The sequence below is a fragment of the Muntiacus reevesi genome, chromosome 5 (genome assembly GCF_963930625.1).
Source record: "Muntiacus reevesi chromosome 5, mMunRee1.1, whole genome shotgun sequence".
Taxonomy (NCBI): domain Eukaryota; kingdom Metazoa; phylum Chordata; class Mammalia; order Artiodactyla; family Cervidae; genus Muntiacus; species Muntiacus reevesi.
Window position 1 is genome coordinate 93,000,853 of NC_089253.1, and position 20,099 is coordinate 93,020,951.

The window sequence follows — 20,099 nt, forward strand, 5'->3', positions numbered from 1 at the left end:
CTCTGGCCTCTCTTGCTCTTCCTGCGTTCCCTCCCTACCCCCTGCCACTGCCAGGTGGACGTGTACTGCTTTCTCTTCACTGACCTGCTCTTGGTGACTAAGGCAGTGAAGAAGGCTGAGAGGACCAAGGTGATCAGGCCACCGCTGCTGGTGGACAAGATCGTGTGCCGGGAGCTTCGGGACCCAGGTGAGGAGGCCGGCTCCTGGCCCCTGGGTGGGACCTGTGATGGGCGGGACCTATGGTGGGCTGGTCTCGGTCCCAGCTAGCACTGATGCTAACCAGTATATAACTTCCTAACCAGGCTCCTTCCTCCTCATCTACCTGAACGAGTTCCACAGTGCTGTGGGGGCCTACACGTTCCAGGCCAGTGGCCAGGCTTTGTGCCGTGGCTGGGTGGATGCCATCTACAATGCCCAGGTGAGAGCAGAGTGGTGGGCAGCCTGGCAGGACAGCCTGGTGGGGGCTGCTGCTCACCAGCTGTGGGGCCCCTGTGTACCCCTATCTCCAGAACCAGCTGCAGCAGCTGCGTGTGCAGGAGCACCCAGGCAACCAGCAGCACCTGCAGAGCCTGGAAGAGGAGGAGGATGAGCAGGAGGAGGAGGAGGAAGAGGAGGAGGAAGGCGGGGAGAGTAGCACTTCGGCTGCCAGCTCCCCTACCATTCTGCGCAAAAGCAGCCACAGCCTTGACTCCCAGCACTGGTACGTTTGCCCAGGACCGCTCAGCAAGCTGGAGCAGGGCAGGTGCTCCGCCCCAGGCTTCCTGACCCCAAGGCCACCAACACTGAGCGGGACCCCGTTCCCTGGGCCTGGCTTTGTGATTTGAACACAGTGGGCATGGGGAGGGGGGCTCTGCCTCCCACCAGCGGGGATGGCAGACGGATTTCAACTTGAGTGCCCACTCTGATCTATTAGTGGTAGCTGCCCAGAACTGAGCTGAAGATTCTTAGACTATATCTGACAGCGGATGCTGTGGTCACGACAGACACCATTCCTGATACCTATGTTTTGGGCTCACATGCTACCTGCTTGCAGTCTTTGAGCCTCAGACTCAGGAGGGCAGAGGCTCTCAACTTCTGTGTCCAGCTGTCTAGGCTTTCTTTAGCTGGGCTGACTCCCCTCTTGGCCCCCACAGTGCCTCGGACGGCTCTACGGAGACCCTGGCCATGGTGGTGGTGGAGCCTGGGGAGTTGCTGTCCTCTCCTGAATTTGGGGGCGGCCCCTTCAGCTCCCAGTCAGACGAGACCTCTCTCAGCACCACTGCCTCATCTGTCACTCCTACCAGCGAGCTGCTGCCCCTGGGCCCTGTGGATGGCCGCTCCTGCTCCATGGACTCCGCCTACGGCACCCTTTCCCCCACCTCCCTGCAAGACTTTATGGCCCCAGCCCCCATGGCGGAGTCAGCACCCCAGCCCCCAGAGTTACCACCAGCCCCGTCACCCCCACCCTCGCCCCGCGTCCGCCGCCGCACTCCTGTCCAGCTGCTGCCCTGCCTGCCCCACCTGCTCAAGTCCAAATCAGAGGCCAGCCTCCTCCAGCTGCTGTCAGGGGCCACCACCCGCAGAGCGCCCCCAGCCCCTAGCCGCAGCCTGTCGGAAGTCTGCTTGGCTGCTACCGTCCCTGGCATGAGGACTCGGGGCTCTTATCAGGAAGCTGGGCCCAGCTGGTATTGCCAGGGGGCACCTGGCCCTGGCCCCCAGCTGGCAGAGCTAGAGGGTGGAGCCCACTGTCCAGGTGGGGAGCTCGAAGGACCCACCAGGAGGAGCAGAGAGCTGTCCTCGGGGGCCTCGACCAGGGTCCAGCCTGAGCCTCCCCCGGGGATTTCGGCCCAGCACAGGAAGCTGACGCTGGCCCAGCTCTACCGAATCAGGACTACCCTGCTGCTTAACTCCACCCTCACTGCCTCGTGAGTGGCCTGGCCTGGGGTGGAGGACAGGTGGCCCAGTGTACTGGGGGCACTGTCATGGCAGGGAACAGATGGCACTTGGGCACAGGGATGGGAGAGGGAGCCTGAGACCTGCCCCAGCATCTGGCGAGGATGTGTGCACGGTGGGCAGCGGTGAAGAAGCCTGAGGATCCCAGTCAGGAGAGGGTGGCCAGATCCCCTCCAAATACCATCAGCCAAGGAAGGACTGTCTCTCCCTTCCTCTCCACTGCAGGGAGGTCTGAGCAGAGGGAGGCCCCCAAGGGTGCCACTGACCAAGGGACAGCAGACAGCATGCCTCCTGGGGTGTGCCGGCCCCTGCTCCAGTTGCTGCCGTAATGTGCACACGGGCCGGAGTGCCCAGCCAGACACCGCCACCGCCCCCGCCCCCAGGGGCCAAATTTGCACTTTGCCAGACCGGATGGAAGTGGAGGAGGGCTCAGCAGAGGCCCAGGCTGCAGGACCCGCTGACAGTCACCACTGTCACTAACCGGCCTGTTTCCCCACCCCCCACCCCCAGCGGAGGCAGGGTCCTTTGCCCAGTGCTCTCCGAAGTCAGGACCTCCAGTCCTCTGGGCTGGACTCCAGGGCTGGGGGCCCAGGCAGCCCTTCCCTCCTCCATCCACATCTGGCACCAAATGGGATGACGGTTTCCCTGCCTTTAGCCCCCTCCCCCTCTTCCCAGTCCTTGCAATGGGCTCTGTGTAAAGTTGCATATTTATTGAGCTTTTGATTCTTTTATAAAGACTTGTATATACTTCACTGGAAAGAGTCCTTTGCTTTTGGAATGCCCCCTTTCTGGACTCAGGTATACTCAGTGCCCCCCTGGGCTCCTGTCCCCTCCATCTGTGGTGGGCCACCGCTGGGCGAGACTGGGAGCAGAATGGACTTCATGAGGCAGAAATCACCTGACCAGTACTCCCCAGGTCAGCCCTGTCCCCTGCCACAGCCATGAAGTCCACCACTAGGGACCTCCACCAGGTGCCCTCCCCACATGGGGCCCTGGAGAGCCCTACACCAAGCCACCCCTCTGAGCTGGCGCCAGGGTGGGCCACAGGCTCAGGCTACTGAGAGGGCCCCCTAGGACTGCCTTCCAGGGCAGGATCATGCTCTGTGTGGGGAGGCTGGGTCTCCCACCTGGGTTCTTCTGGCCCAAGCCCTCATGGCTGAGGGTGCCTCTGAGCCCTGGAGAGAAGAGATCGCCTCTTAGGAAGAGATAGTCTCTGGGTTGAGCTAGAACCCGGGCGTGGGACCCGACGCGGCCCGTCGCTATGCGCACCTTGCCCACCAGCTGCTTCAGGTGAGCTCAGGTGCGGGCAGGGGGCTCCCTTCTCGGCAGCCCCGCCCTGGCCCCCACCCCCGAGGCGGGCTCTTCAGGCGGGGCGGGCCTGAGGGCGTCGGGCTGGGCCCCACCCGCGGCGGGCGGAGCGGGGGAAGCCCGGTCGGGTCGAGGGCCCAGCGTGGCGCCCAGGGCCATGGAACCGCGGCGGCGGCCCGGGACCTGTGCGGCGGCGGCGGCGGCGGTGAGTAGGGTCGCATGGGCAGGACCTCGAGCCTTGCTGGGGCCTGGGTCCCTGCGCCGGAGGAAGGGGACGCGGGGGGAGGGGACCGCGGGGAGGCAGAGGAAGGGGCCAGGGGATGGGAGGGTAGGGGAATGCATGTCTTTGATCGGGCTTCCCTGGGGACTGGGTCCATCTTCCGACCGAGTTAGCGGTTCAGCCGGGGCGGGGTCCTTCCGCCGAGAGGAAGCACCATGTCAGGGGCTAGAGGGGTCTGGGGGATCCCGACAGAGAAAGATCAGGGTCCCCCACCTTACCGCAAGCACGGCTGGGGGTGGGGCTGCCTGGTTCCTCCGTGGTGCAGGGCAACATGCGGGACTGGCAGGAAGCCTGTAATCTGCTCCTCCCAAGCCCTGTCTGTACCCAGGGGAAGGAAGTCAGTCTCACCCCCGACCCATGGGCACCTCCTCTGCTCAAGAACCTGAGGGCAAGCGCTGGGGTGGGAGAGACTGGGCAGAGAGAGGCCCCCCCTGGGCAGCCAGGCTGGGAGCTAGCAAACCCTGTCCCCTAGGCCCTCCTCTTCCTGCTGCTGCTGGGTGCCCGGGCCAGCACCCCCAGCCCCCGGTGTGACTGCGGCCACAGCTTCCCAAAGCGGAGTGGTCTGGGCTGCTGCAAGGGCTGTCCAGCAGGTGAGGGGCTGAAGGGGTGGGAGGGACATGGGAGGAAGTGAGGGCTGACCACAGACAGGTGAGGCTCAGGTGGGGCTGGGGAGTAGAGGTAGGCAGGCTAGGGATGAGGGGAGGGAAGGCTGAAAGTAGAGCCAGAGCGGGGGGAGGGGAAGGTGGAAGCCCCCTTTGGCTGACCCCACACTGGGTTCCACAGGGCACTACCTGAAGGCCCCCTGCACAAAGCCTTGTGGCGTGGCCACCTGCCTCCCCTGTCCACAGGGCACCTTTCTGGCCCGGGAAAACCACTACGAGACCCGCTGTGCCCGCTGCCAGGCCTGCGATGAGCTGGGTGAGGGGCTGCCTAGTGCTGGGTGTGGGGGGTGCTTGAGGACACGTCTGGCCAAGGTCTTTCTGAAGGAAGTGCTAACTCGAGCCCAGCCTTTGGGTAGGAGGCCCCTGTGCCCACCCCATGTCATCCCACCCCATGCCACCGCAGGCCACGCCATGTGGGTGCCTGCACCCTGGTCCTGCCTCAGGATGTCTGTGTGCCCCGTCATCCTGGTGACCTTCCTGTCCCCGTGCCCCAGCCTCTGGTCTGTGATGATCCCCACACTTCTCTCACTTTGGGGGTCATCCTGTCTCTGGTGTCTGCACCTCCATTCGCCAGGGGACCTGGCCCACCTCTCTGTGGGGGTCTCTGGCTCGGACAGCCTCTGCTTTCCCCAACCCCCCGTTCCCACCAGCCCCCCAGATGGCCCTGAGGAACTGCTCAGCAGTGGCAGACACCCACTGTGGCTGCAGGCCAGGCTGGTTCATGGACTGCATGGTCAGCCAGTGCCGGCATGGTTCCCCCTTTCGCTGCCACCCATGCACAGACTGCGGGGCCCTGCACCGGCACACGCAGACACCTTGTGAGTACCCTCATTCTGGGCTTCCACACCCCACCCCACCCCTGCCTCCTCCTCTCCCATCCTGACCCACACCATCTCCTGGACCATAGGTTCTAGCAGAGACACCCACTGTGGGACCTGCCTGCCTGGCTTCTATGAATATGGCAAGAACTGCGTGTCCTGTCCCACGTAACTTCTTGGCTGCCCGGGGCTGGGGGAAGGGAGGCGGGAGCAGGGTGGGGGTCGAGGGGCGGGGAAGAGGGAACTCAGTTCTCTGGTAGATGGGTCTCCCCTTCAGACACATGTTGAATGGCAAAGAGAAATCTGAATTCACTTTACGTCAGATAAGTAAGGGGGCATGTCTCTACTTTATGTCATACTTTCCTCTAGTAATCCTTCCGGCCCCATGTTAAGGATAGGATGTGTCACTTAGAGAGTCACGTTAATGTAGTTTCAAAACTTGGGCTGAGGCTCAAGATCTCCCCCTGGTTCCTTGAGGCATCTTGAGCAAGTTACTTCACCTCTTCAATCTGTTGGCTCCCCATCTGAACGGGGGTGGGGGGGCTGGTGTTAGGCTCCCCCGGGGCTATGGTTAAGGGGTGATTAGTCACTCATTTACTCAGCAAGTTTCTTGAGTATCTACTATTTTCAGACACTGTTCCAGGTACTAGGGAGAGAACAGGGGACAAAACAGGCAAATCCCAGAGCTGACACTTTAGTGCCCCTCTGTCTAGTCTTAAAGACGCTCAATAAGTGGTGTTGCTATCGTATGAACACTGGTGACATTTCAGCAGTACTTTGGGAACGTTCTTGTGCAGAGTGAGACTCTCAGGAGGGTGGGGCCTCCGGGGTGGAGAAGACGTTGGGTGGTCCTGAGCAGTCCTTCCCAGTGTGTACCTCACCCTCCACCCATTTCCCCCTCCCCTTGCAGGAGCACCCTTGGGAGCTGTCCTGAGCCCTGTGTGGCTGTCTGTGGCTGGAGGCAGAGTATGTGGTGAACTGGAAATGCCAGTGGGAGAGCTGGGATGGGCCACGGGGAGGTTGGGGGATGGCTACCACCCACCAGCTGCTCTTTCAGTGTTCTGGGTGCAGATGCTCGTGGCAGGCCTGGTGGTCCCACTCCTGCTTGGTGCCACCCTGACCTACACATACCGCCGCTGCCATCCTTGCAAGGCCATGGGGCCCAGTAAGTGCACGTACGAACACACACACATTCTGAGAGGTCCGGGGTCAGGATGGGTAGCCCACAGCCCATTGGGCCTGGCTATGGTGGGTAAACTGAGGCAGAGAGTGATGGGAGTGGGGTGCAGAGGAACCCAAGAGGAGCTGGGCTAGCGCCCAGGTTCAAGTGCCTTGCTTGATTGCTCATTAGACTCTCTGTGTCTCTCAGCAGATGACACTGGTGTGGAGGTCCTGACCCCCCTACAGGTGAGATTCTCAGTAGCTAGTGTTCTGGGAGGAGCATGAGCAAGTCTCCTGGAGCTGAAAGTTTGGGCCTTATTATAACTTGGATCCCAGGCACTGAAGAGACCTAACAAACACATGTGCCAAGTTATCAGTGAATGAGAGCATCTTTGAGTAGCTCTGAGCCTACAGGGTCCAGACAGGTAAACAGGAGTGCTCAGTTCAGTAGGATGAACAGGAGGCTTATGCCAGGGTTGGGGGAATAAGGAGCGGGCAGCAGGGTCAAGGCATTCCAGGCAGAGGACAGGGCTCCTCTCCTGGGTCACAGTGAGAGGGTACAGCTGCCCAGGGGAGGTGGAACGGGAGATGTGTCTACTGACTGAGTCAGGGGTGCCCACTCCTGCTCAGAGACCCCGGCAGGGGCAGGAGCCTTGCTAAGCAAGCAAGGCTGACCCGGGGGTCTCTCTTGGCTTCCAGACCACCAATCTCTCACCCCCGGACAGCGCCCCCGCCCTTCTGGTGCCACCTAGCAGCAGTGAGAAGGCGTGCCCTGTCCAGTGGGTAGGCCACGGATGGACCTCCGGCTCTCCCCAGACGCAGGAGGCGCCCTGCCCAGAGGCCACATGGTCCTGGGACCAGCTGCCCAGCAGAGCTCCTGGTAAGGGATTTCAGTGGCCTGAGAGCTTGACCCCTTCTCCTGAATCTGAGGTGATAAGCTGTGGTTTCCTGTGGACACTTGCCCACATTCCCTAATGGGCCAGGTGGACCTTCCTGCCCTACTTGGCCCCTGTCCCTTGCTCCTGCCCGCACCCTCCATTGGCTTTCTCTGGCCTGCCCGCAGGCCCGTCGCCGCCGCTCTCGCCGGCGCCCCCTGCAGGCTCGGCGGCCGCCACGCTCCAGCCTGGCCCGCAGCTCTACGACGTGATGGACGCCGTGCCCGCGCGGCGTTGGAAGGAGTTCGTGCGCACACTCGGGCTGCGCGAGGCGGAGATCGAGGCGGTGGAGGTGGAGGTCGGCCGCTTCCGCGACCAGCAGTACGAGATGCTCAAGCGCTGGCGCCAGCAGCAGCATGCGGGCTTGGGCGCCGTCTATGCGGCCCTGGAGCGCATGGGGCTGGACGGCTGCGCCGAGGACCTGCGGAGCCGCCTACAGCGCGGCCCGTGACGCCGGGGCCCACCCGCCACTTCGGGGCTCTTGGTGGCCCTTGCAGAAGCCCTAAGTACGGTTACTTATGCGTGTAGACATTTAATGTCACTTATTAAGCCCCTGGCATGGCTCTGCGTAGCAGCGCCAGCCAGCCTCACCCTTGAGCGCCCCCAGGGTCCAGTTAAGGCGAGGCAGCGCCAATGAGGATCAGGCGGGCGTCGAGGCTTCTCAGCTCTTTCTCGGCCTGTGTTTGGTTGAGGCCTCGGTATTAAATCTATGAAGAAAAGCTACAGCTTGCTATTTCCGCGGGGCTGGGGGTGTTAAGCGGCCCAGACTTGGTTTCCGAAGGGCCAGAAGTCTTACTGCCACCCACGGCGAAGGCCAGTGTGACCCTCATCCCAAGCCTGCCCCTCCCGCTCAGCCGTGGCCCAGTTACCCCGAGGAGAGGAAGTCGCGGTGTCGGCGAGAGTGAGCATGGGCCCCGGGCGGCTGAGAGAGCTTTAATGGGGGTGCGAGATGGCGGGGATCGGGGAGGCAGCAGTTGGGAGACACAGCTTTAGGGTCCCTTGTCCTCCGCTCACTCCACCAGGGCAGTGAAAGGGTCCGGGGAGGTGCGGGGCTGGGGACGGCGCGCAGACTTGAGGGTGGTGGGGCGCCCAGAGCGGCAACTCCGTTCCTACGACGGGCAGTTTGCAGTTTTTATCGTTTCTGGTAAACATGACTGAGAGGAAACCCTCGGCGGGGATGGGAAATGCGGCCGGGGCTGGGCCGGGCGCCGATCTGGGTCAGGGAGGGAGGAAAACCCCTTCCCCGAGCGCGGGCCCTGCCTCCGCCCAGGATGCGCCAGCGACGTGGGTTCCGGGGTGCGGGGGAGGGGGCGGCAGCCGGGCGCGCTCCCCGCAGGAAAACAAAGTCATCACCCACGGAGCTCGGGAAGAGCTCTGCACACTTTGACATTCAACGAACATGCAAATATATGTAAGTAGGCATGCAAATAAGCAGCATCTTTTTTGCGTCAACAGCTTGGGCACTTTTTCTGAGCGGCGGCGGCGGAGGCGGCTGGCGCGCTCCAGCATCGCCCGGGATTGAGGATGCGGAGGCGGGGTCGGGGTCAAGACAGGGTTTCAGCGCGGGAGGGGAGGGCGGCTCCCCGCCCTTCCGCCCAGGCCCAGTAGGCCGGGGCGGGTCTGGGGGCACCCCCGAGCTCGCGAGGCTGCGTCTAGTACTTAGCGATGTCCCCCTTCTTCAAAATGATCTGTCGCTGCCAGGGTGCCAGCTTGCTCTCGTCGTAGCCCAGCGTCCGCAGCTTCTCCGACTGCTCTTTCTCCCGCTGTATCTCCTCCTGCTTCTGTCTCTCCTCCTCTTTCCTAGGCATGGGGTGGGGGCAGAACCCCGGGCAAGGGTGAGAGGGTGGGCCAGGCCCCACGCGGGGTCAGCGGTGGCAAGGAGTGGGTTACTAAGGGCAGGGGCTGGGTTGCTGAGGACAGAGGCACTCGTTTCATGGGTTATAGGGGCAGAAGGGGATTGGGGACAGAGGATGGGTTAGGAGGCATGTGGGTAGGACTGCTGGGGACAGATGGGCTTGACTAGCGGCAGACTGGGGTCACGGGGGTGGGGGTGGAACACACAGGAGTTGGGTGAGTGGGAGACTGTGGCTGGGTTATTGCTGACCGGGTGTTACTGGAAACAAGTGCTGAGACAGTGTGGCAGAGGATGAGGAGGGGGCGGCGTGGGGAAAGGGCATGAAGTTACTGGGGCTAGAACCAGAGTTCCTGGGACTGGGGTAGGGCTGCTGGGCAGCAGAAGGACCACATTTTTGGGAGATAGGCGCTGGGTAACTGGGGACAGGTTATTAGAATATAGCTAGATCTGTGCTGGTGATGAGGCTAAGCATCATCAGCATCTTTGTTCCCTTAAGACTAAGCACGTGTGGCCGTTGAGCATTTGAAATATTGGGACCGAGATGCCTGTAGGCTCAAAATGTTCATTGCATCTCGAAGACTTAGTTTTAAAAAAGAGTGTAAGACATCTCAATTTTTATAATTACTATCACTGGGTTACATAAAATATACTATTAAGTTCACTCATATCTTTTTATTTTTTTTCACTGTGGCTGCTAGAAAATTTGTGGCTCAAATGATACCTCTATCAGACAGCACTTGGCTAGATTACTAGGGGTAAAAACTAAAGAACTGAGGGACATACATTTTGTTTAAAAAAAAATTGAGGGACAGATGCTCTAGATTATTGATACCGAGGCTGGATTAACTGCAGGGCAAAGAAGCTAGGTTAATGGGAGAGAGCTGGGTAATTGGGGGTACAGGTTATTACAGCATAAGAGCTAGACTTTTGGGGGCAGTGGATAAGTTACTAATGTCTGGTGGCATTATTGGGAGCAAACATGCTGTGCAAACAGGGCTGAGTGACAAGGGGAAATGCTCACGATGGGCCTAGATGAAGAGGCGAAAGGACTGGGACTGGATGGGAGGATGGGACACAGGTTGGGCCCAGCCCCACACTCACCGCTTCTGCTCCCTGGAAGAAAAAAGAGAGAGCGTTGGTTGGTGCCACCACCTCAGGGACACAATCAAGACACCTTGCTGAGCCCCGCGTCTTCCAGAGCTCACCTCTCATCTTCTAGCTTCTTCCGCAGGATGTCCCGCCTCCAGGCAGGCATGCTGGCCAGCCAGGCCTCCTCCTGCTCCTCCTGCAACACAGCACAGCATGGGCTGGGAGATGGGGCCAGCACCCCCACCCAGGGGACCTCTCTGAGTCAGGGACAGCAGGTTGCAGGAAGAGACCCGTCTTCTGTAGGGCAAATGGATGGAAGACTCAGGCCCCTGTGTCCTAGAGGGGGCACCAGAGAGTCAAGAGCTGAGTGCAGAAGAGCAGTAGAGAAGGAGATTTCCCACAGGGTTGGGTGGATAGATGGCTCCAGGCCCATGACCCAGAATCTCTGGGCAGACTCATACTTGGGCCTCCATAGATCCTGCCAGCTCAGAGAGGCTCAGACTGGTCCCTGATGCCACTGAGAAGGAACTTCTGGCCCATGCCTATCCTATTCTGAAAGGGGGGAGACCACCAGCTCAACAATTGTGTGGCTGCAATGACACCGTCCGGGGAGGATCCAACCACAGGCAGCTTACAGCAAAGAGTTTTATTACTTGCATGTTATTACAGAGGAGAAAGAGTCTGGACACGTCAAATGAACACTGCACATGTGGCTCCCCTGACCTCAGCCAAAGAGGTCGCTCTGAACTTCAGTGAAAAATCAAAGCCACAGGGCCCCAAGGGGGACCCAGTCCCCCACTCACAGGGGCTGCTGTTTCCACCTGGCTTCACACGGAGCCAGGTATTGCTGCAGAGTCAGAGGGGGACACCTGGTTGACCCTGTGCTCTGCCCTGCCGATTCCTGCCAACACCCCACAGTCGGTCACTAAAGACTGAGACAGCCTGGTCCTGGACAATCTGGTTTTTCCAAGGCCACTCATCCTGTCCTGGTTTTTTCCTGCCGCTTCTGACCTCTAGAGGGGATCAGACAGGCATCCAGGCCCAGGTTAAGACACTTGAGGGTAAATTCTGGATCCTGTGTCTCAGATATCAAAGAGCTCTGCCTCCTTCTCCTTCCAGAAGGAGAAGCTCCGGTCGATATACCGGCAGATGTCCTCATTGCTGAACTCGCCCATCTCAGACACCAGCTCCAGAGGGTCTTCGGAACTAGGAGGGACTGTCGTCGGGGGAGGCGCGGGCGGGGGTGAAGGCGGGGGCAGCCGCGCAGGGGCCGGCGCCTCGGGCTGCCCCTCTGGCCAATTCCCTGCCCGAGCTGTACTGGCCTCCTCCATCGGTTCCCTCTCATCCTTATCTATCCCTTCCTTTTGCTCCTTCTCCGCCTCTTCTCCCCGGGCCGGTTCAGCCTCCGGGCTGTCTTCGAAGAACTGGCGTCTGAGGTCCTCGAAGCCGTCGCTCCAGCTGCGCCGGCCGGCCTCCACCTCCTCGATCACCACGCGGTGGAAGAGACGGATGAGCTCCCACGGGTGGCTGCCCAGCCGGTCGAACATTTCGTAGCACAGCAGGTGGCGGAACTTGCGCTCCTCGCGGCTCAGGCCCATTTCGAGCAGCTGGAAGTAGCCGAGCATGAAGAGGTCCAGCGTGAGGCTGTCGTAGCGCCGGGGCGCGCCGCCGTCGAGGGGCGGCAGGAAGTGCTCGGGCCAGTACAGGCCGTGCGCCAGGGCCCGGCCGCGGGGCTGGCGCGCTGGCACCTGCCGCAGCAGGCTCCGCCAGTGGCCCAGCAGCCTGCCCACCACCTGCCGCTGCCTCAGCAAGCGCAGCAGCCGCCCGTCCGGGCCATCGCCCGTCGGCGGCCGGGAGGCAGCAGCGGCCTCGGGACCGGGGTCGGCGCCGGCGCCCGCAGCCACCACGCGGGGCAGGAGTCTGCGCAGGCGCACCTGGGCGTGGTGCCCGGGGCCGCGGAAGGTCCACTTGCGCCAGTGCTCCAGGAAGAGGTAAACGATGCGCTCCTTGCGCATGTCAATGTAGTCCTGGACGCCGCGCAGCTCGGTGGTGGACGGCGGCCTGCGCGCCAGCTGCTCGGGCCCTGGCAGCGCCGCCTGGCGGCCCGGCGCCTCGGGCGAATCCAGGACGCCCACGGGCTCGCCCGCGGCCGGCAGGCCGTTGGCGGTGGCGGCGACGGCGGTGCTCGGCTCTCTGGGGCTGGCCCCCACGTAGTCCTCCTCGAGGATGGGGTCGCGGTCCGGCGCGCTGGCAGGCAGCGAGAGCTTCCGGCGCGGGCCGCGCGGGGGCTCCAAGCCCTGGGCGCGTCGCTCGTACGTGGCGCGGAGGTGCCGCACAGAGACGCCGCACTCGAGGATCTCGCGCGCCACGGCCTCGCGGCACCAGCTGAGCGAATGCGAGCGGCCCAGGCAGAGCGGGCCCGGCCGCCAGGGGGCGTCAGTCAGCGGCGGCAGCGGCTGGCCCGTGTCGGCAGCCAGGAGCTCGGCCGGATGCGCCGGCCGTCCGCCCAACGCGGCCAGCAGCGAGGCCATGCTCTTGAGCAGCACGGAGATCTTGCTGCACCAGGCAGGCAGGCTGGCGGCGCGGCCGTGCATGCGTCGTGGGTCGACGGTGAAGCGCGGCGCCGACAGGGCGGCCGAGATGGGCAGCAGCTGCTCCAGCTCTAGCTCCAGCTGCTCCAGGCGCGCCTCCAGCTTCTGCGCCTTGTGCAGCACCTGCAGGTTCTCAATTTGCTGTTCGATGCGAAGGATGTCGGCCTCGGTCATAAGTTCCCCGAAGGGCCCGAGGATGGCGTTGTGCTCGCGGGAGTACCTCCAGCCCTCGCGGGGGTAGCAGCACGAGCTGGCGGCCGTCAGCTAAGGCGGGGAAGACAAGAGAGGGGAGGGGGGCGCGTCTCCCTCTGGCCCGGCTCCCGCGACGGTCGCCGGGAGGCGCCATTTGCATGTCCTGGGTGGTGTAATGGCTTCGCGGGGCTGCGTTTGCAGGGACGGGCCGCGCCTGGTCGGCGCGCGATTACGCTGGGACGAGGCTTCGGCCCAGGCCGCCGCTCCAGGCGCTGGGCAGTGTCCGCTTTGGTCGCTGGCAGAGACACACAGCCGGGCGTCGGGCGCTGTTGCAGAGGCAGGGCCGGCGGATGGGGTCTCCACACCTGGTTTGGTCGCTCATTACACCACCGAAGGAACATGCAAAAGGCGTTGAAGCTGCGACAGACGGCAGTCCTCTCCCTCCCCATCCAAGGTCTGCAATTTGAGGCCAGATCCCAGCGAGGCCGCTCCTCACTCCAGACAGATGACCCCCCTAATCAAAGTCCCCCTGCAGCCAAGCCCTCCCTGTCTAGGCCATCGGTTTTACTGCTGAATGAGAAGCTGCTAAAGAGCCTGTGGCTTCCACTCCTATTCCCACCCACTGTGACTCCTAGAATAACACAATTGATAGAGCTAGGCTCCACAGGCACTTTCTTAGAGTCTCATCTGTTCCTCATTCTACACTTTTCCAGCAGGGTGGGGGGCGGGGCGGCCATCACCTCACAGGCGTCCCAATCCATCCTGGCTAGTACCATCCCACTTAGAACCATGTTTGCCACATACAAATATGATGATGCCGCAACTTTGAAAGAAGCATCTATACATAAATTTATGTTTGGGCTGGTATCTATTGTTATTTCCCTGAATTCTATATACCTGTTTCCCTTGCCAGAAGGTGAGTGCTTTAAAGGTAGATACAGTGACATGTACATGTGTACTCCACTACTTAGCTTTCACTTGGCACTTAATAGATACTTATTGAATAGAAATTTTAAAAAAAATGATGATGCCACTTGGCCACTCAATCCCACTCCCAGGCTCCCTACTGTTCTAAGAGAAAGTCCATTTTCTTCAAAGCCAGGCCTTGGTGACCTGACGTCTCCAGTGACCAGGACTGACATCTCCAGCTCCGCCCCTTGGGTAGTATTGTGTTGGAGTCACCGCACCGGCTCTGAGTCCCAGACCTCCCTTGTCTTTCCTGCTTGCTCTTTGCCCCACTCTTTTCTCTATCCCCTTCTTCCTAATCTTCCACGTCTACCTTAGACATCACTTTCTCCTTTCCTCATAGAAGGCAATGGCATCCCACTCCAGTACTCTTGCCTGGAAAATCCCATGGACGGAGGAGCCTGGTAGGCTGCAGTCCATGGGGTCAAGAAGAGTCAGACATGACTGAGTGACTTCATTTTCACTTTTCACTTTTATGCATTGGAGAAGGAAATGGCAACCCACTCCAGCGTTCTTGCCTGGAGACTCCCAGGGATGGGGTCACACAGAGTCGGACACGACTGAAGTGACTTAGAAGCAGTAGCAGCAGCAAGTCCACCCCAAACCCAAGTATTAATAGGATGGTGGATCTCAGGCTGCCCCAGTCCTCTGCCCTCCCCAGTAGAGCACCTCCTCATTTGACCTGTTTTCCTCCCTGGGGGCATTTATCACGCTACTAAGGTGCTGTGTTTGCTTATTGGTTGACACCGCCTCCACACCGCCACAGCCACCTTAAGAGCAGGCCCTGACATATTCACTGTGAATCCCCGGTGGATACAACAGTGTGCGATAAACAAGACGACGCCCAGGGGATGTTTGTTCAGCAGATGAAGGGCAAACTATCCTGCCAGCCAGTGATGGTGACAGATGAGAAGCCTGAGGCTGGATCAGGCAGTTCAGGAAAGGGGCCCAGGGCAGTCTATGACCAAAAGCCTCCTGGTGTCCTTAGGATGAGTCAGCCTCACCTGAGAGCTTGTTGGAAGTGAAGAAGCCCAGCCCCACCCAGAGGACCTGAACCACAATAGTCATGCTAACAAGATCACAAGCGATTTGAGGGCACTTTAGAGCTAGATAAACATTGCCTTCTCATCAAGGGACAGGCAGTTGGGAGGTGGTGGGGGTAGTGCTGGCGGTGGAGACTGGGAACAGTCCCAGGAGAGGGGTGGTGGTCCAACCTTGCGTTTCCCCAAAGGTCATGGGAGCCGTCTGAGGCTGAAAGGGCCGCAACAGGTTGGGGGATAGTGTGGGGGAGGGGCGACGGGCCCAGGTGCAGACCCCAGGGCGCTCTGGGAAGCCTTTCCCCACCCACCTTCCGCCTCTGCTCCTCCTCCTCCTGCATCTTCAGCTGCAGCTTGCGCACCATCACCTGGCGCTTCCACTCGGGGATGGGCCGGCCCTGCTCGTCGTACGTGGGGATGAGCGCCTCCACGTCCAGCTGCACGCCCGGCGCAGGGGTGGCGGGCGGCGCCGGAGCCACGCTGCCATTGAGCAATGGCTGGGACCCCACGGCCGGCGGGGTGGGGCTCCGGGGCCGTGACGATGCCGGCGGCAGCGGCGACGCCGGCGGCAACGGCGATTCCAGCTACGAGGAGAAGCGGCGGGGCTGAGTGCTGGGCAAACGGGAGCGAGGGGAACCGGGGCGGGGCCGCCTGCCGCGTCTCCTACCTGGGAGGCCGGCTGCCCACTGCCGGAGAACACCGTGGTCAGCCCCTTGCTCTGCGGCGTGGGCTTCAGACTCTTGCCCGCCTTGATCTCAGCCAGCAGCTCCGAATTGTCGCCCGTCGGGGACATCATGTTGAAAGACTTGGTGCCTGCGCGGAGGCAGGAGAGGAGACGCTGGCCCGGTGTGGGGCCCGCAGCCCCACCGCCCCCCACCTGCCCTCTGCTGCCGCCTCCCCAAGTCAGGACGGGCCCGGCCTTCCCTTGGGCTCAGAGGGCAGCTCTCCAGGTCCTGCCCCTCCACCCCGGCAGCTCTCGGGGACCCCAGAGGCGGGTCCTCCTCGGCTGGCAGCCAGTGCGGCCCCACCATCCTCCCGGCCCTACTCACGGGGTGTGGGGCCCCCACCTGGAGGGCCCTGGGAGTTCATGATAGCTCCTGGGCCTGCCCTGGCAACTCTAGTGAATGTCTCCGCCCAGCGTACTGACTGCCCAGCTCCAAAACACTACCTGAGGCTAGCCACCTGACCTTTGTCCCGGGTTCCCTGGCGCAGCCCGACCAGGGTGGAGTCTCCCCTCTGACCCTCTCTGCATCAGCAAAGCCCAGTGACCCTTGGACTGAGTCACCTGGGGCTTCCCTGGCTCTAGACACTGGACCCTGGATCCCACAACCTGGTCGGCCCCCTCCCACCCCCTCACCCCCCACCCCCAGACAGACATCCGCGCAGACACACTGGTTGCAAGCCCGGAGCACAGTTATGGCAAAGCACAGCTCACTTCTGGCGGCCCCAGGAGAGCCGAGCCCTAAGACTATGGGGTGGGGGCACTTAGGAAGAAGGGCCAAGCGGATGACATGCAAATGCGTGGAGCAGAGTTTGCATTTTCCGACGAGGCCGGCGGCGGCGACCGGGGTTTGAAGAGGGTTGTCTTTCGAGCCGGAGGAGGGGTCAGGGCTCGGTGAGGGGGAAAAAAGGGAGGACCAACAGCTTCCAGGTCCCCGGGGTTGGGGATCACCGAGCACAGTAGTGGGAGGGGGAAAAAAGACAAAAAGTGCTGATGGGCGCCGGCTGGCGGCTCATTTCTTTAGGCTACACCGTCAGCCGCGCACAGAATGCGCACGCGCAGGTGGGAGTAGTGGCGGTCCAGCCGGTGGCGTCCGGCACCCCTCACCTGCCGGCCCCTCCTCCTGTCCTTTACTCGAGCCCCCAGCCCCTCCAGCCTGACTTATCCTGAGCCTGCCCTGAGCCCCGCCCCCGCGCCTCAGCCGGGAGCCGCGCACGCAGCTACTCACTCTTCCTGTGTCTCAGGACTCTCACTTCTAGGGACGGAGAGGAGAGAAGCGACAGCGAAGTTAGGGGAGGGAGGGGGCTGGGGTGAGGCCAGGACAGCAGGGAAAGCGGGAGGAGGGGAGGGAGGGAGATGCCCAGCGAGGCCGGGGAGAGGAGGAACTTTGTGGTCCATCTGCCCCTGGCTCAGGCTGCGCTGGGGCTCCACAAGGGTGGTCTGCTCAGTTCTCAGCTTTGTTGGTGCTCTGAGGGCTGGGCTGGGCTGCCATGGGCCCTGGACCCCCTCGCCAGGGCCTCAGTCTTGGCATTGGTTGGGATAGGGCACCCAGCCCAGGCTCTGCTGCGAAGGGGTGTCTGGAGAAGCCCAGAGTCCATTTTTCTTCTGTTCCTAGCTTCAGCCTTGCTCCACACTGCCAAGGGAAGACACTGACCCCAAAGCTGGAGGCGCAACTGATGATGAACATGCTACCACGGCTCCAGTCTGCAGGGGCTGTGGCTCCATAGGTACCCAAGGAGCCCAGGCTGGCCCTACCTGGAATCCTACTGGAGCCTCTCCCGCCCTAGTCAGGGAGATGAAGCTTTGGATGGTGGTTTTAACCACGATCCTGGCACCGAGTGGCTGGGTGAGGAAGGCATCTCTGCCGCCCACTGAGACTGGAATGGAAGCATCAGCACCCAGATACTACCTCCTGGGCCTGCTGGGGGCCCTGACATGCAGGTGGCCCTACATTTCAGAAAAGAAGCCCGGGAATCCTGGTCATTGGTCTAGCTCTTTAAAAAGGATGATGCTCGGGGGTGTCACCAGGAGGGGGAGGGCAGGGTATGATGGACAGCTGCGCCCCCCCCCCCCCCATAGCTAGGCCTGGGAATGTATAATGGCTAGCCCAGGAGAACAAGAGAAAACGGCCAGGAGTGGAAGAGTCACTCCGGAGAAATATGGGGCAAGAAGTCTGCCCAGCAACACTGCCTCCTTGAAGCTAATTCTACTTCTCTGAGGTTCCCTCTAGCACCAGCCTGCCACCAGAGCTGGGAGGCCTTCCCTACTGGGCCAGAGGCAGCAGGCAGGACCAAAGAGCGCAGGGGACTTGCCCCAGATCACACAGCATAGTCCTGCTCTGACAAGAGCTGAAGCAACTCCGAGCCTTCCCTTAGGGTCAAGTCCTCATTGGGGTAGAGGCTGCAGAAAGATCAAGTAGGTAAAGAGGAAGCACCAGAATAGTGGCAGCTAGGGGAGGGGGTGGTCTAGGTTTCCCTCCCCGTTCAGGGCCAGCGCCGCCCTCCACCCCTCAACCAGCCCCTACTCACTGCCAGTGGAGGAAGAGGAGCGACGCTGCCCGCAGCCGGGGCCCGAGCCCTCGAAGGACAGAGGCGGAGCAGGCGGCGGCGAGCTCAGGGCCTCAGGCAGGGGCGGCGGCGGGGGCGGCGGGGGCAGCTCCCTGGATGCCTTGGGGTCCGCGCCACAGCCGTTGTGCACGTGGTTTCCCGGGAGCAGCGCCGCCTGCGGGGGAGCCGAGGGGCCAGCGAGTGAGACGCGGGCGGCACGGCCGGGTCCCGGGCGGCCGGCGGGCGCGGGCTGGCGGGCACGCACCTCCTCGCTGTGCGCCATGCCCGGGCGTGCGACCAGCGGCTCCCCGGGGTGGCGGCCCAGCTGGCGGTAGTAGTCCCCCGTGCTGGGCTGCTTGCTGAAGGCGCGGGGCTTGCGGCCGGAGTCCTGCCTCCGCAACCCGTTGCGGCCGTCGCGGGAGCTGGGCTGCGGGAAGACAGCGGGCGGAGTGAGCCCTGGGTACTCGTCCCTTATGCCTCCCGGCGCTTCACCTTCCGAGGGCTCACGGTCCCCGACCCTTCCGTTCTCAGAGCGAGGATTGGGGCGAAGGTACCCGGGGCCTCGGTGAAAGGGCAGGCCCGGTTGGCCTCACAGGGAGGGGTTCTGGGCGCCGGCCAAGGGGCGCAGGAGCCCCTACGGAGGCTAAAAGGGGCGGGCCCGGGGACAGGGTGACCCAGGCCGAACGCCAGGGGGGGCCCTCGGCAGCGCCAGGGCCTGAGCCGCACAGCGGCCCCCAGATGGTCCCCCGCGCGCCTTTCTTGCGCGGAACCCCACTCGAGAGCCCGCGTCCTGCTGCGCTCCTGTTTGCCCAGGGCCCTCGGTGGGCCGGCCCGGGGCCGCGTCTGCTCCTACCTGCGACCGTGCCGGTGGCCCCCCGCTGTGCACCTGGCGGTGGGGGCCGCATCGACCCGACACCTGCGCTACCTGATCCCTCCGCTCAGGTTACAGCCCAGCCCGCCCGCCCGACCGCACCCTCAAGCGCCGAAGAGCTCTGTCGGCCTGACATCACCCAGAGCCTGCCAATCCCCGGCCAACCCCCCCCAAACAGTCGGAATGCCACGGGGGGGGGGGGGGTCGCCAACTGCTGGGCCAAACCTGGCCGCCATGCCTACCCCGCGGGCCAGATGTGGTCTCGTCCCCGCGGCACCTCTCTCCCTCCGCTTCGCGCTGAGCACCCCAGCCTCCATTCGCCAGAGACAATTCGGACCTCACCGTGGGCACCCCCATGTTTGGCCCCCCGGGGTTCCGGGTCACGCCCCCGCTCTTCCCCTCCCGCATCTGGAAACCATCGCGGTCTGCGTAAGGGACACCGACACTCGCGCCCGAGACTCGGGTTTCAGGGGCGGCAGTGCAGGCTCGGGTGACAGCGCGGGCGGCCCGCCCCGTCGCAGCCGACCCCCACAAAGCCCAGCCCGGGAAGAAAGACAAGAGGCGGAGGGGCCAAAGGCCAAGTCTCCTAGCAGGGGCTGTCCCCTGCCCCACCCTCAGTCCGCGCGTCCCCGCGGTGGCCTCGGACCCTCCGAGCCCCACCAGGCAGGGCTCACGTTGCAAGGAAACGCGACACCGCAGGATTCGTTTTCTGGGCCGGCCTGCCCCCTAAGCGCCCCCTGCAGCCCCGAGGCGCGGACGCCGCGACCCTGCCCGCTGTCGGGGAAAAAGCCGCGGCGGGGGGCGCGGAGCACACAAAGAGACCTTTGTGGAGCGGCCCAGCGCCTGCCTCCGGGCACGCACACACCCGGGAGGGGCGCTGGACCGCGCAGTCCCGGTGCTCGCTCTGGGGAGCAGAGGGGAGGGAGCGGGGCCGGGCCACCCGTCCTGCGGCTGGGGGCTGAGAGCGGAGCCCACCTGCTTGGCCGGGAAAGTCCACTGGCCCAAGGCACCCTGCAGGCCTCTCCTGGGCCCCCTCCACCTTCCAGAGATGAAAGGGGAAGCCACTGAAGGCCTGGTCTGAGGTGGCAAGAAGCGGGTAGGCGGGTGGCCTTGCAGGGACTGTATCCTTCCCTTC

General features: G+C 62.7%; 4 protein-coding genes across 13 annotated transcripts in view; 2 read left to right on the forward strand and 2 right to left on the reverse strand.

Moving 5' to 3' along the window:
* Window positions 1–2,684, forward strand: part of PLEKHG5 (pleckstrin homology and RhoGEF domain containing G5) — a 53,091-nt gene extending 50,407 nt beyond the window's left edge. For 7 of the 9 annotated variants that reach the window (XM_065935854.1, XM_065935858.1, XM_065935859.1 and 4 more), the window contains 5 exons: window positions 55–187; window positions 303–418; window positions 510–700; window positions 1,134–1,904; window positions 2,158–2,684. In XM_065935854.1, the coding sequence (XP_065791926.1) occupies window positions 55–187; window positions 303–418; window positions 510–700; window positions 1,134–1,904; window positions 2,158–2,167 (1,221 nt within the window). In that variant the 3' untranslated portion in view covers window positions 2,168–2,684. Of the gene's footprint in view, window positions 1–54; window positions 188–302; window positions 419–509; window positions 701–1,133 lie in introns of all 9 variants that reach the window. The other 2 variants (XM_065935855.1, XM_065935857.1) reach the window with 1 other exon arrangement.
* Window positions 2,685–2,823: 139 nt separating this feature from the next.
* On the forward strand, window positions 2,824–8,080 carry TNFRSF25 (TNF receptor superfamily member 25). 2 transcript variants are annotated; one of them, XM_065935864.1, is made up of 10 exons: window positions 2,824–3,445; window positions 3,993–4,110; window positions 4,304–4,438; window positions 4,833–5,000; window positions 5,090–5,168; window positions 5,911–5,966; window positions 6,058–6,165; window positions 6,370–6,407; window positions 6,861–7,041; window positions 7,225–8,080. In XM_065935864.1, the coding sequence occupies exons 1-10, from the start codon at window positions 3,398–3,400 to the stop codon at window positions 7,545–7,547; spliced, it is 1,254 nt and encodes a 417-aa protein (XP_065791936.1). In that variant the 5' UTR covers window positions 2,824–3,397; the 3' UTR covers window positions 7,548–8,080. The 2 variants fall into 2 exon arrangements, with proteins under 2 accessions (XP_065791936.1, XP_065791937.1); XM_065935865.1 differs by having other exon boundaries at window positions 6,373–6,407.
* Window positions 8,081–8,232: 152 nt separating this feature from the next.
* The window catches only part of LOC136168427 (espin-like), a 33,502-nt gene continuing 21,635 nt past the window's right edge, over window positions 8,233–20,099 (reverse strand). The window contains exons 8-15 of the mRNA XM_065935866.1: window positions 18,359–18,520; window positions 18,076–18,268; window positions 16,776–16,802; window positions 15,494–15,639; window positions 15,138–15,410; window positions 10,157–10,236; window positions 10,053–10,064; window positions 8,233–8,896 (exon numbers count right to left, since the gene is read on the reverse strand). Of these exons, the coding sequence (XP_065791938.1) occupies window positions 8,749–8,896; window positions 10,053–10,064; window positions 10,157–10,236; window positions 15,138–15,410; window positions 15,494–15,639; window positions 16,776–16,802; window positions 18,076–18,268; window positions 18,359–18,520 (1,041 nt within the window). The 3' untranslated portion in view covers window positions 8,233–8,748. The remainder of the gene's footprint in view (window positions 8,897–10,052; window positions 10,065–10,156; window positions 10,237–15,137; window positions 15,411–15,493; window positions 15,640–16,775; window positions 16,803–18,075; window positions 18,269–18,358; window positions 18,521–20,099) is intronic.
* LOC136168425 (espin-like protein) lies at window positions 10,246–13,829 on the reverse strand. Its single transcript, XM_065935863.1, has one exon. It carries the CDS (start codon window positions 12,803–12,805, stop codon window positions 11,123–11,125), a length of 1,683 nt encoding a protein of 560 aa, XP_065791935.1. The 5' UTR covers window positions 12,806–13,829; the 3' UTR covers window positions 10,246–11,122.